This window comes from Entelurus aequoreus, linkage group LG03 (genome assembly GCF_033978785.1).
Source record: "Entelurus aequoreus isolate RoL-2023_Sb linkage group LG03, RoL_Eaeq_v1.1, whole genome shotgun sequence".
Taxonomy (NCBI): Eukaryota; Metazoa; Chordata; class Actinopteri; order Syngnathiformes; family Syngnathidae; genus Entelurus; species Entelurus aequoreus.
The window spans coordinates 59,466,852-59,479,578 of record NC_084733.1 but is presented as its reverse complement, the minus strand read 5'-3'; the positions used below and the strand labels follow the sequence as shown (position 1 = coordinate 59,479,578).

At 38.6% G+C, this 12,727-nt stretch overlaps 1 protein-coding gene across 4 annotated transcripts in view; it reads right to left on the bottom strand.

Annotated features, from left to right (window-relative positions):
• zgc:136872 (uncharacterized protein LOC678524 homolog) overlaps positions 1–12,727 on the bottom strand; it is a 70,205-nt gene that overhangs the window by 33,754 nt on the left and 23,724 nt on the right. For all 4 annotated transcript variants that reach the window (XR_009825333.1, XM_062042312.1, XM_062042311.1 and 1 more), the window contains exons 3-10: positions 10,337–10,406; positions 10,073–10,191; positions 8,630–8,763; positions 8,348–8,522; positions 6,809–6,883; positions 6,547–6,632; positions 3,142–3,216; positions 2,793–2,953 (exon numbers count right to left, since the gene is read on the bottom strand). Coding sequence is in view for 3 of the 4 variants with exons in the window: in XM_062042312.1 (XP_061898296.1) it covers positions 2,793–2,953; positions 3,142–3,216; positions 6,547–6,632; positions 6,809–6,883; positions 8,348–8,522; positions 8,630–8,763; positions 10,073–10,191; positions 10,337–10,406 (895 nt within the window). In the remaining variant the exon portion in view is untranslated. The remainder of the gene's footprint in view (positions 1–2,792; positions 2,954–3,141; positions 3,217–6,546; positions 6,633–6,808; positions 6,884–8,347; positions 8,523–8,629; positions 8,764–10,072; positions 10,192–10,336; positions 10,407–12,727) is intronic.

Sequence of the window (12,727 nt, the reverse complement as noted above, 5' to 3'; positions counted from 1 at the left end):
GTACCGAGGATGTCGTTGTGGCTTGTGCAGTCCTTTGAGACTTTTGTGATATAGGGCTATTAAATAAACATTGATTGATTGATTGATTGAGATCACATGCACAACTACAGCAATTCCCTGTGGGCTGTCCTATGGAGAGGGTGGGGATAGATGTCCTTGGGCCCTTCCCTGACACGGAAAGAGGTAACCGCTACATCCTCACAGTAATGGACTACTTTACAAAGTGGCCTTCAGCATACAGCCTGCCCGACTAAGAAGCTGAAACTATTGCAGACGGGCTGTTGGAAGGGATGTTTAGCGGGTTTGGTGCTCCAGAGATCATCCACACCGATCAAGGTCGAAACTTTGAGTCAAGGCTTTTTGCAACTTTGTGCAAGAAACTTGGCTTTCGGAAGACCCGGACCACCCCCTTGCTTCAACAGAGTGATGGGCTTGTAGAGAGATTTAACCGCAACTTGGGACAACAGTTGGCAATTGTCACAGCTAAACATCAGCGGGACTGGGATTGCCATGTTCCCCTCGTGCTAATGGCATATAGGTCAGTTGTTCAAGACTCCATTTCTTGCTCCCCGGCCCTTTTAATACTGGGCCGAGAGATCCGTACGCCTGCTGAAATGATGATGGGTAGACCTCCGGATGCGCCGGCTGATCCACCAGGAGCTGAGTACGCTAAGAGACTACAAGACCGTCTGGAGTCAGCCCATGAATTTGACAGGAACCAGCAGCGGAATGCTGGCCGTAGACAAAAGAGGAATTACGCTGTGCACGAAAAAGGGCGACATTTCACCGCTGAAGAGTTGGTGTGGGTGTACAACCCCCAAAGGAAAAAGGGAATATGACCAAAGCTGGACAGTGACAGGATGGGCCCTTGTAGAGTGTTGGAAAGACTCGGGGAAGTTGTGTACCGGGTCCAACTCCCACCCCGTGGCAGAAAAGTTGTCCTTCACCGCGACCGGCTAGCACGGGCACTCCTCCAGGATTAGGAGTGAAGTTACTGGGGGAGAATGGACTAGAGAGTCTTGTTCTTCCGTTCCGGGGACCTCGTCCTGGCCTTCACAAGATATAACACTTCCTGTGATTTCTTCGCCAGGTAGGGAGAACACTGCTCCTCCGACAATAGCCCGGAGGCTGAGGCAGCGACCAGCCCACTTGAGAGATTTTGTTGTCCCCCTCGGGGACGAGGGACTTTGAAAGGGGTGGATAGTGTAACGACCTGCTGGGTTGATGTTGTGTTCCTGAGTGAGTGATATTCAGAGTTTCCATTGTTGTGAACGTACCACACCTGTAAGGGGATTGGCGAAGAGGGAGGAAGTGTTCGTTGTTGCGGAAATGAGGGACGATGATAGATGTGCATGTGCGAGGAACAAGATAAGTTGAGCTGTGTTAGCATAGGTTGCTCAATAAAAGTTTAAACAAGAGCGTCAGACTTTGTGTGCACTTCTTCTGGACGCTACATTATGTTAACGTCTAGAGTTCAGAGTAAGTTTGCATTTACAGATGGTTGTATCTACAATGTCACGGAACAGCAGCATATAGTTGTGTGTTGACTGTGTAGCAATGACAATCAGCATATACTGCACCAGAACGGCTCCAGGATTTTTACTCTCTCTCGAGGCCAAGGAGGGCCTTGACCGATTCGTGGGGGTGATAAGAAAAATAAAATAAGAACTTTTCATGACTTCAGTTAAAAATTTTTCATAAAATCAGTTATGATACACAACAGATACATGTTTGATATACAAGTAGTTTTAACTGAATTTGATCATATTTAAATAAATAGTTAAGCCTAACACAAGCAACGATGGAAAAAAAAATTCACGTGCAAAGCTGACAGATACAACAACGGACAGCGCTTATGCGCCTGCTAATTACCAGACAATACATCCAAAATACGACAACAAGTGTCTTTATCCATATGTATTGTACTGAAAATATACAACTATGCATTTGCAATATCGTTTCGGATCACAACATACTAACTTATAACTTCATTATTAATAATGAAATTGATATTACGCCTATAGGCTACAAAGTACAGCCTCATTGCCGCAACGGCAAGTGCAAACCGCTTAATTTACAAATGATCGTTCTAAAAGGGCGGGCCCAAAATGTTTGTATTAGCGCTCTGACTGGGCAGCCAAAAGATGGCGGTGGACATTTGATAGGCGTTTGGAAAGATGAACTTGGTTGTGTGATTGGCCACAGAAAGATGGACTCAGGTCTCGCAAAAATGGTCTAGCAAAGATGGACATGCGGAGGCGATTGGCTGTCACGAAGCTGTCCCTCTCTAAACAGCTTTCTAACGGAGCTATAGCCTCCTCCTTGTGTCCCAGTACAGTGCTATTCCTGGTGCAGCATTTAAATTGTGAATATAACCTCACCTAAAATAAAAACCCAAAGGCCAATTGTTTGATCGTTGCTCCTGTTTGCATTCATTTCATTTTAGTTCGTTTCTTGTTCTCATATTTTTTCCTATCTCTACCCTGTATGTGTTGCTAACTTTTTGCCACATCGTTTCCTTGCCAAACTTTGGTTTCGTTATGGTATGTGCTTTTGTGTCGGCCATGCATCCCATACTTGAGTAAGCTTCTTGTAGTTGTTTTGCATTGTCTTTAGTACCGTCAATTTTTGTTTGTTGTAGCACCTCAATCAGGTCTTTTTAGTTCTGATTTTTGTTCATAATTACATGTGCATTTTTTTTACACACTTTGTACTTGACTGATTCAATAACGCTTTGGTGTCCGGACCTAACCCAATTGTGACTAGGCAGATATTTTATATCTCTAATGTACCAGGGAAATTCATGCATCCTCCAGCTGTTTTCCCCGCAAGCCATCTGCCCTCGTAGAAGGACGTCTTCCAATGGCAAGATGATTCTTCATCAAGGAAGTCGGGACATAGACAGCAGATGTCAAGATCATCAAAGAATCTACAAAAATCTTTCAGGCTCATCCTGTTGGAATGATACAATGGACTATTAAGATGAGGTAAAACTAGTCTTTGGAATGTAAACATTTAGATACACCATTATGCTATTTTTCTTTAAAATTAAATAATAATATTCATTTTATAATAACGTTTTGAATTGGAAGTAAAAAATAAACAGTGTGCAAATTTAGAAACCAATAAAAATATGCTTACCAAAACTCTCCATTTTCAAAAACAGAAAGGCACATATCTCGATCTTGTGAGCTCACAGTTTCCCACGCAGGTGACCTAGTAATGCAAAATAATAAGAACATGTGTTTTCAATGTCTTTATCTTCAACAAAAGTTTTGGATTATTTATTCAATAACTGAAACTATTATGATATCATTGGTTTATATACTATAATCAATCACTATCAGCTCCTGACCTTACAAGCACACTGCCTCAGATGGAAGGGTGCAAAAATGCCTGATCCCTAAACAACTTTTTAATACCCTCCTTTGTGGAGCTAGACACAGAGCAGTCCTGTGAGTCAATGGCAAAAGAATGAGGTCACACCACACCCGTTCTCACTTATTTTTTTAATTACCGTAACTAAACAATAGCAACACACAATTATGGGTGCCCTGCAATTTTACAGTTCCGCCTGAATTGTGCACAGCCCTGAAAGAATGTATGTGCTTCTTATGGGTTGGAATTTTGGTTTGGAATTTACTCAATGAAACATTAATCTATAAGCTTTATTTGATTTTTCATTTTCTGGACTTGTGTTATAGCGCATGTGCCTGCTTGGCATTTTCTGGTTCTGACTTAGTCTCTTTCTCTTCGAGAGTGCTCCTGATTTTTGGTATTGGATAGAACTAGTTAAGTATTTTTCTTGTGACATCTTGCAACACGGTCGTATTGCGGTTTATATTGTTCACAAATCTATGAAAGATGTCGGTTGACAACAAGTGTGATGTCTTGTATGTTTGTGTACCAAATGTACTTATCCACCGTTCAGTTGGTTCAGTCAACAAATTGAAACACGGCAAACCGAATTTGCAGCTTGTCAATAATTTTATGGGTACAGATTTGTTGCTTGTATGATAATGATGCCACGGCGAGGCTGATTCACCGGGTAGGCTGCTAACAGGTTGGACACGTTTTTAATAATTTTTGTTTCTCAGATGAGGTCTTCTGTCCCTCTCCTTTTCACTAACATTCTTAGTTTTGATGGTTGGAGTGTCGATCTCTGAGGAGCGCTCAAACACGCAAGTAGACTGTCAAATCAAAATTTATGGTCGTCTCTTGCTTAAACAAAGCAGGAACAATAACAGTAACAATACATCAACTCTGCATTGCAACACCCTGTTACAAATATTACTTCAACCCGAGGTAAAAATGCTCATAACTTAAGGTATGCTTTCAACTTAAAGCAATACAAAACACTGAGATACAGTTTATATATCAAATTACTCGTAAATTAAGGTACTCTTAGTCAGTGCGTCTCAATGTTTTTCTGTCACGCTCCCCTAGGTAGAAGAACATTTTTTTGCATCACCCCCACTCACTATTGCGACTATAATTATATATTTTGTCTATAAAATCATTAAACGTCCATCTTTGCATAATCTTGTATTCTTACTAATATTAAATAAAACAACACATTGGTTTTTCCTTGTCCAATTTGGCCAAGTGCTACATGCTTCCTTATAGTTCTTTGTTTTAGCTTTTGGGTGACTTTCGTTGTTTCCCTGTTAAATATATTTTCATGTTGTCTCTTGGAGTTTTTTTTATTGCATTCGAAGTACGGCTGGGCGATATGGCCTTTTATTAATATCTCAAAATTTTTAGACCATGTCACGATACACAATATATATCTCGATATTTTGCCTTAGCCTTGAATGAACACTTGATGCATATAATCACACCAGTATGATGATTAGTGGCCTAGTGGTTAGAGTGTCCGCCCTGAGATCGGTAGGTTGTGAGTTCAAACCCTGGCCGAGTCATACCAAAGACTATAAAAATGGGACCCATTACCTCCCTGCTTGGCACTCAGCATCAAGGGTTGGAATTGGGGGTTAAATCACCAAAAAATATTTCTGGGCGTGGCCACCGCTGCTGCCCACCGCTGCTGCCCACCGCTCCCCTCACCTCCCAGGGTGTGATCAAGGGTGATGGGTCAAATGCAGAGAATAATTTCGCCACACCTAGTGTGTGTGACAATCATTGGTACTTTAACTTTAACTTAACTATGTGTCTACATTAAAACATTCTTGTTCATACTACATTAATGTATGTTCATTTTAAACTTTCATGCAGAGAGGGAAATCACAACTAAGTCAATTTACCAAAACTGTATTTATTAAACAATTATTAAGCAGTGGCACAACATTCATGTAATTTCAAAACAGAAAGTGCAAGATTGTCAGAGACATTTTAAAACAAGCTATTAGTGCACTTTTGTGCATGATGTCACTAAGATGACATATCAAAACAACACTAAATTAAAGTGCACTTTTTGTACAGAATGCCTCTACAATATTTTAAAACAAATAACTTGCACTTTTGTGCATGATGTCACACAAGATATTTCAAAAACTGTAAAATACAAATTAGCTGCTTAATAGGAAATCAAATTGTGTATGTCCTTCGCTATGTGGTAGGTTACTGCGGACATTATCTCATTCGGTTTATGACAATTTTTTTCATACGGTGTTGATCTGGAAATGGAAGACGCCAGGCTCAATTGGGTCAGTGCTGGTTGCTTCGGCATTTTGTTGGGTGCGGCACCGGCCGGAGATGTTGACATGCAAAGTTTCAAGCACTCCTTATTCTCTAGCGGGTGACTTTTCAAATGATGCTACAAATTAGTGGTGCTGCTACTTTTTGTAGCAACGCTTTTGCCGCATACTTTACAAGTTTACATGTTATGGTTGTCTGTTTAACATCTTCCCACTTGAAGCCAAACCACCGCCAGACGATGGACCCTGTGCTGCTTTTCTTGGGAATTATTTCTTCCTCCATTTGTTACTAGATTCGCACCTTCTCTCTCTCGTATTACCACTCCCACCGCTCTGCTTGCACCACCTGCCACTGCTAACGTTACCCATGCCGCTACCTCTCTGCTCCGCGAGGGCGTATGACGTTGCACGCGTGACAGTATGTGACATAAGTAACAAGGTGCGCTTGTTTTATCTCTCTGTGAGACGGAGAGACAAGAAAGAGTGAGAAAAGCCTGTAGTGTAATGCCCGCAGCTAAAAGCAACTCCGTGAGAACGTATACTCGAATACTCACGAAATAGTCATTTTCTACTTCGCACAGAAACAAACCCACAATATATCGAGTATATTCGATATATCGCCCAGCCTTAATTCGAAGAGCCATTTAAACAATACATTATGAAAGCCTCTATCAGAGTTCATAGTTTACAATATCATTCAATGACTTTGTATTGTGAAAATGTAACAATTTATTTGCTAGAGCATTCCAAATTAATTTTCCAAGGACTTCGGCACTTGGTCTATGAAGAAAGTAACAGAAAGCTACATTCCTGACAATGTCATAGCTTAATCTCAAAGGGAGATTGTGAAAGAAAGTGATTTATTTGCCTTGATAGGTATTGATCTTACCTATCACACCAGTCTCCTTTCCACTCTCCTTTGCCCCAGGGGTTCAACAAACGCACCAGCTTTACTACTTGCCCATGACTCATCACCTGTTCCATTAACACAAGAACACCAAATGTTAGTTGGCAACAATATTTTGCTACTTAAATTCTGACAAGATTTTAACCTTAAACATAACAATTTCAGCCTAAACAGACCAGTCTAAAAATGTAATATTCTTTAAAAAAGTTTAATGTTTATATTCAAAGAGGTCACACTAGTTTACCTGTCTAACACCTGTGACGGTGTAGGCGTGGCCTTGGACAATTCCATTTGGCAAAACGGTGTTGGCAGATGTCTCCTACAAGTAAAAAAAAAAGTATGTAGTCAGTAAGAACATAACACAGGGTGACAGAAAAGCCAAGTCGCATCCGGCAAATTATTTGGATGCTCACTGTGGGAACAAGATTAGCAGTACCTTCACTAAAATGTTAAAAGCCTTTTGGAAAATAATGCACTGTAGTTGTTTGTAGTACATTCTATTGTAATGTTTTCAATACCTATAATTACATTTGTCTGTTACATGTTAAGATACTGGTGTTATTTGGGGGCCCAGCAATGCGATTAAATTTATGTCAGTAGGGAACATTAATTTGAGATACAAGTATTTTGGGTATAAGCTTTGTCACTAAACAAATTCAACTTGTGTGTAACTTGTATGATTGAATAATCTGTAATGAAGTAAGCACATCTTTTAATGACACGAACAGCATATCCATCTTTAACACAATCGTGTTAATATGGTAAGACAGATTCAATTGATTATTTTTGGTTAACAGAACATGTTCATGCTCCATAGAAATACATTAATTATGTATTTAGTTTTACAATTGTTTTAAACAAGACCAATGTCAACCCAACTGGATACACAGTGCTGTTTACTTTCCAGTACTGTATATCAAATATAAAATACTGGAAGGTATTTTATATTATATTATATTATATTTGGCATAGATGGTATGTAATAGAATCGTTGGCATAGATGGTTTTAGTTGCACATTTTAAAACTGGTGTTAGTTAAAATAGAGAAAAGCAGAGGGCCAAAGCAGCTGCCTTGGTGTACACTGCTGCAGTCTAACCTCCTTGTAACAAAGAGGTACCATTGAGGTACACACACTGAGACCGTCCCTCATTGCCAAGATCTAAACTACGGCTTGCGGGAAAACGTCCACAATCTGGCCCACAGAATGTCTCCAAAACTTTTATTATTTTTAAAACCTCCTGGTAAGTTTGTTGAGTCGATGACATACAGCAACTGACTACAACCAACAACCTGATCAACTCTATGCGAAGGAGATGTGTTGCACTGCATAAGGCACATGGTGGTCACACTGCTTTTCTGAGCCCCCCAGATGCTCAATAAAGCAAAAACTGCACATTTCAGAATGGCCTTTTATCATGGACAGTCTAAGGCACACCTGTCATAATCATGTAATCATACTGTTTAATCAGCATCTTGATATGCCACACCTGTGAGATGGGATGGATTATCTTGGCAAAGAATAAATGCTCACTAGCATAGATTTGTGAACAATATTTGAGAGAAATAGGTCTTTTGTGTCTATAGTAAAAGTTGTACATCTTTAAGTTGAACTCATGAAAAATGTAAGCAAAAACAAAAGTGTTGCGTTTATATTTTTGTTCAGTATAACTAAAAGGTATTTTAGTTCTAAGATGCTTTGAAATGTGCCTCTTTCAGCCTCTTTTCAGTGCTTTATTTAGAATCATTAACACAAACTATTGAAATATACTCAATTGTGCTTACCCCCTGAGGAGTGCCACATGCCATCAGTGATTTGAATTGTCCGGCTCGCAACATAATCTCCCAAAAGTTTGAGGAAGGTTCTGACAGCTGGATACAAATGTGGACACCGCCCGTAAAGTCCACCAATGCCTCATTAGGAGTGCCAGCATTCATGTCTGAATAAGATCCACACACTCTGACACAAGAGGATTGACATTACTTGCAAAGACTTACAAAACCAAGACAAATATCATTTTGAAAACATACATCTATGGAAGAACAGTAAAAAATATATTTCCATACTTAGCGTAAGCTTTTTCCAGCAAAGCGGGCCAGAATTCTGTTGGGTCTTTGGAGCGTACAAAAATGAGTCTGTTATTGATTGTTGGGAGTTTGTCATCAATGACAACATCGACCCATCTGCCAAATCTCCAGAACTGGAAGGAGGTAAGAAGTAATGATGACATCCAAAATCAACCTGGGAAGTGTTTTGACATACTGTATACACACAGCAACATTTGATACACTAACAGTAGGAAGAGGATTCATATGGCCCCATTCGTCACGGTTTACCTGACACATGAAACGTGACAAATTGGGTTTGCACTGTCCAATTTAGACGCCAGACGGCAGAAGAGTGTTAATATTTTAAAATTGGTTTTGTGGCAATTCCAACTTTGACCACAGCGTCAGTTAATATGTCGAGTGGCGCTTTCCACTTTTCGGTAGACTGCACCTTCTTCTCGCACAAGTTCACCCAGAAATGGGGCAAAGTAATTCCTTTCCTTATTGAGCAATAGCAAAAATTGGTTCTCACAAAAACTATGTTTTCCATGTTGAAGAGGTTTGGATGTATTCAGGGAAATAGTATTTTTTTCTCTGCTTGTTTAGAAAGTTTTATAAATTTATTCCACAATTGTTAGTGAGTTTATGTTAAGGTGTGAACAAAAAAAGTGATGAAAAATATATAGAATAAATAATATTTAAACATTATGTAAAGGTAAAACATAATTTGTATTTTACTGCTTCAAAATGAAATTATAATCCTCAAGCAAAATATGTAGTAACAATAGATGTATAAACCTTGCTGGCAAGGTCAGGCGTTTTATGTAGTTGGTCACCAGGGTTCTTACATCTCAGGAGACATTACAATAAAAGTCGCCTCTTTATTTGTGTCATGTAAATGGACCGGAAGCAGCAGTTTCTCTTGTCAAAACGGAAATTAACAACATGGTGAAGTTTAATCCACTGAGTAACTTCCAGTTCATATGGTGTTGTTCTGGAAATGGAAGACGCCAGGCTCATATATATATATATATATATATATATATATATATATATATATATATATATATATATATATATATATATATATATATATATATATATATATATATATATATATATATATATGTATATATATATATATGTATATATATATATGTATGTATGTAATATTATAATGTTTTTAAGGACTGTTCATATAGGGGGTTAAACTTACAACATGAGGAGATTAAATAATTATTTACTCCCCGTTAGTTCATTGTGGTTTTTTAAGTTTGTACATGATAGTGTGTAATTTCTCTGTTTCCAACATTTTTTTTTACATTCAATTAAAAGGGACAAGCGCTAGAAAATGGATGGATAGGATTCATCCTAGTTCTACAAAGGCTCTGTTCACAGAGCCTTTGTAAAAACATTAATTGGAAATTAAGTCATATAACTGAAATGATGATGTAGCTTTACCTTAAAGTGGAACAGTCCACAGTAGTCCTGACCAAAGTTTTGATCAACAGGAACAACATGCTCAAAGATGACCTTCTGGAATGTCAGTGCACCCATTGATGAAAGAAACCAGCAGTTTCCTAAAAGAGAACACATTTTAATGACTGCCAAGGTAAAACTAGGTATTTTTCCTTGGCAGGCAATTGATTTTTTGACGCAGTTAAAATCACAAGCGAGCTGAAAAAACAGCTTACTGTATGAGCAATGTAGGAGTCATTTTCTTACCAAGTTTGCCTTGACCAAAGTCAAACCTTGAGGGCCCATCAACAACAAAAGATGGCTTGGAAACGAGTTTCTGAAACACAGAAGGTTGTGGACTAATTGTGTTGGAAACTTGGTAAGCTAGCGCAAGCTAATTGATTTAGATGTTAAGAGCTGCGACTATGAACGTGTGTAGAGAATGTGTAATTAACCGCAATATTTTAAATAACTGATTCAACCAATTAAAAAAGTTGGGGAGTAACGGTAAATGTATTAGTAATCTTATTGTTTTGTTTCGGAAAATTTGATTTGTTAAAAAGGCATACTTATTTCCCACATGGGACAGTATCGCATCACGTGGGCATTCAGTAAACAAACAGTTCAGCCCAGCCTTTGGTTAGTAGAAGTAAGGGCTAGCAATAATGCCAAGGCAAAGCCAGAGCTGGGTGATTTTATTTTATTGTTAAAGTCTTTGCTTGGGAATACTTGGCTTCCCGGTGAAATACATGAACAACAAAGTAACATACATATAATAAAACAATCATAATTCCTAAAAGGAAAACGTTGAAGCTTTTATAAGAAAGTGGTAACTTGGCTTTTGAGTGCCCCAGCTCAAAAATTGTTGGGATATGAGCTGCTTTAGGTTGCAAGCAAAAATCAGGGTTATAGGCAGTTGGCGCAGTGAATGTCACAGTGAATCTGTCATGTCTGTGTGATCATGTTTTGTTTTAGTCATGTTTTGTTTTGTTTAGTTATTGGACTCTTTAGTTTCTGTTTACACTCCATTGTTTTTGTTTCCATGACTACCCATTAGTTTTCACCTGACCTCATGTCATGCACCTGTCTCACGCTTTGCACTCGCACACCTGTCACTAATCACGTCACTGCTATTTAAGCCTGTCTGTTTCTGTTGATCGTCCTGGTGACATTACCTATCCTATCATACCTCTGCTCACTTCATGCCATGCTACTTCTGACACCCCTGCTAACTCTGTTTGACTTCATGCTTGCACAAAGGCAGAAACTATGAACAATAAACAAAAACTTACTTTGCATGGAACTATGGTTCCATGCAAACTATGGTTCCATGCAAAGTAAGTTTTTGTTTATTGTTCATAGTTTCTGCCTTTGTGCAAGTTTTGTTTCATTAGCCACGTTTTTGTACTTCCGCCTTGTGCGCGCCTTTTGTTTATTCCTTTTTATAGTCATTATCAAATCATGTACCTACCTTCACGCCTTGCCCGCGCAAACTTTCCTTTGCATTCCGGGAAAACAAAACACCCCTCAGTCCCCTTATTGACAGAATCCTGTAAAGTGTCTCATTCGCTACACTGCAAAAACTTAGTGTTCAAAAACAAGAAAAAAATACAAAAATTAGGGGTATTTTATTTTAACTAAGCACAATTATCTGCCAATAGAACAAGAAAATTTGGCTTGTCAAGACTTTCCGAAACAAGTAAAATTAGCTAACCTCAATGAACCCAAAAATACCTTAAAATAAGTATATTCTCACTAATAACAAGTGCACTTTTTCTTGGTAGAAAAAAAAAGATAAATAAATAAATGATAAATGAGTTATACTTGTATAGCGCTTTTCTACCTTCAAGGTACTCAAAGCGCTTTGACAGTATTTCCACATTCACCCATTCACACACACATTCACACACTGATGGAGGGAGCTGCCATGCAAGGCGCTACCAGCACCCATCAGGAGCAAGAGTGAAGTGTCTTGCCCAAGGACACAACGGACGTGACTAGGATGGTAGAAGGTGGGGATTGAAGTCCAGTAACCAGCAACCCTCCGATTGCTGGCACAGCCACTCTACCAACTTCGCCAGGCCGTGTGACACCTTTTTGCTCAATATGTTGAAAAATATTCTTAAATTAAATAAATGCTAGTGCCATTATCTTATAATGATATGCGCTTGGCATCATGATTTTTTTTTTTCATGCTTGAGGTAAAAAATTATTACTTTAAAAAAGTAGTTTTATACTTGTGAGTGTTAATGGCACAGCTTTGCATCAGTTGATATTCTAGTTTCAAGCATGTTTTACTCAATATAGATCATCAAATCTCAGCAACAAGCTGTAATATCTTACTGAGATAATTTAGGACCAAAACCCTTAAAACAAGTAAAACACTAACATAAAATCTGCTTAGTGAGAAGAATTATCTTATCAGACAGAAAATAAGCAAATATCACCCTTATTTGAGATATTTAATCTTACTTAGATTTCAGTTTTTGCAGTGTACCATTAGCTAATCATTGCTGGCTATTAGACGGACAGTTGTGAAGACATACTTTGTATTTCCAACCAAGTGTCTGAAGAAAGTGAGTGTGAAGGACAGTGCTGAGAAGAAGAAAACAGATGACATTTATTTCAGTTAATGAAAGAAACATCAGCCGACCGATG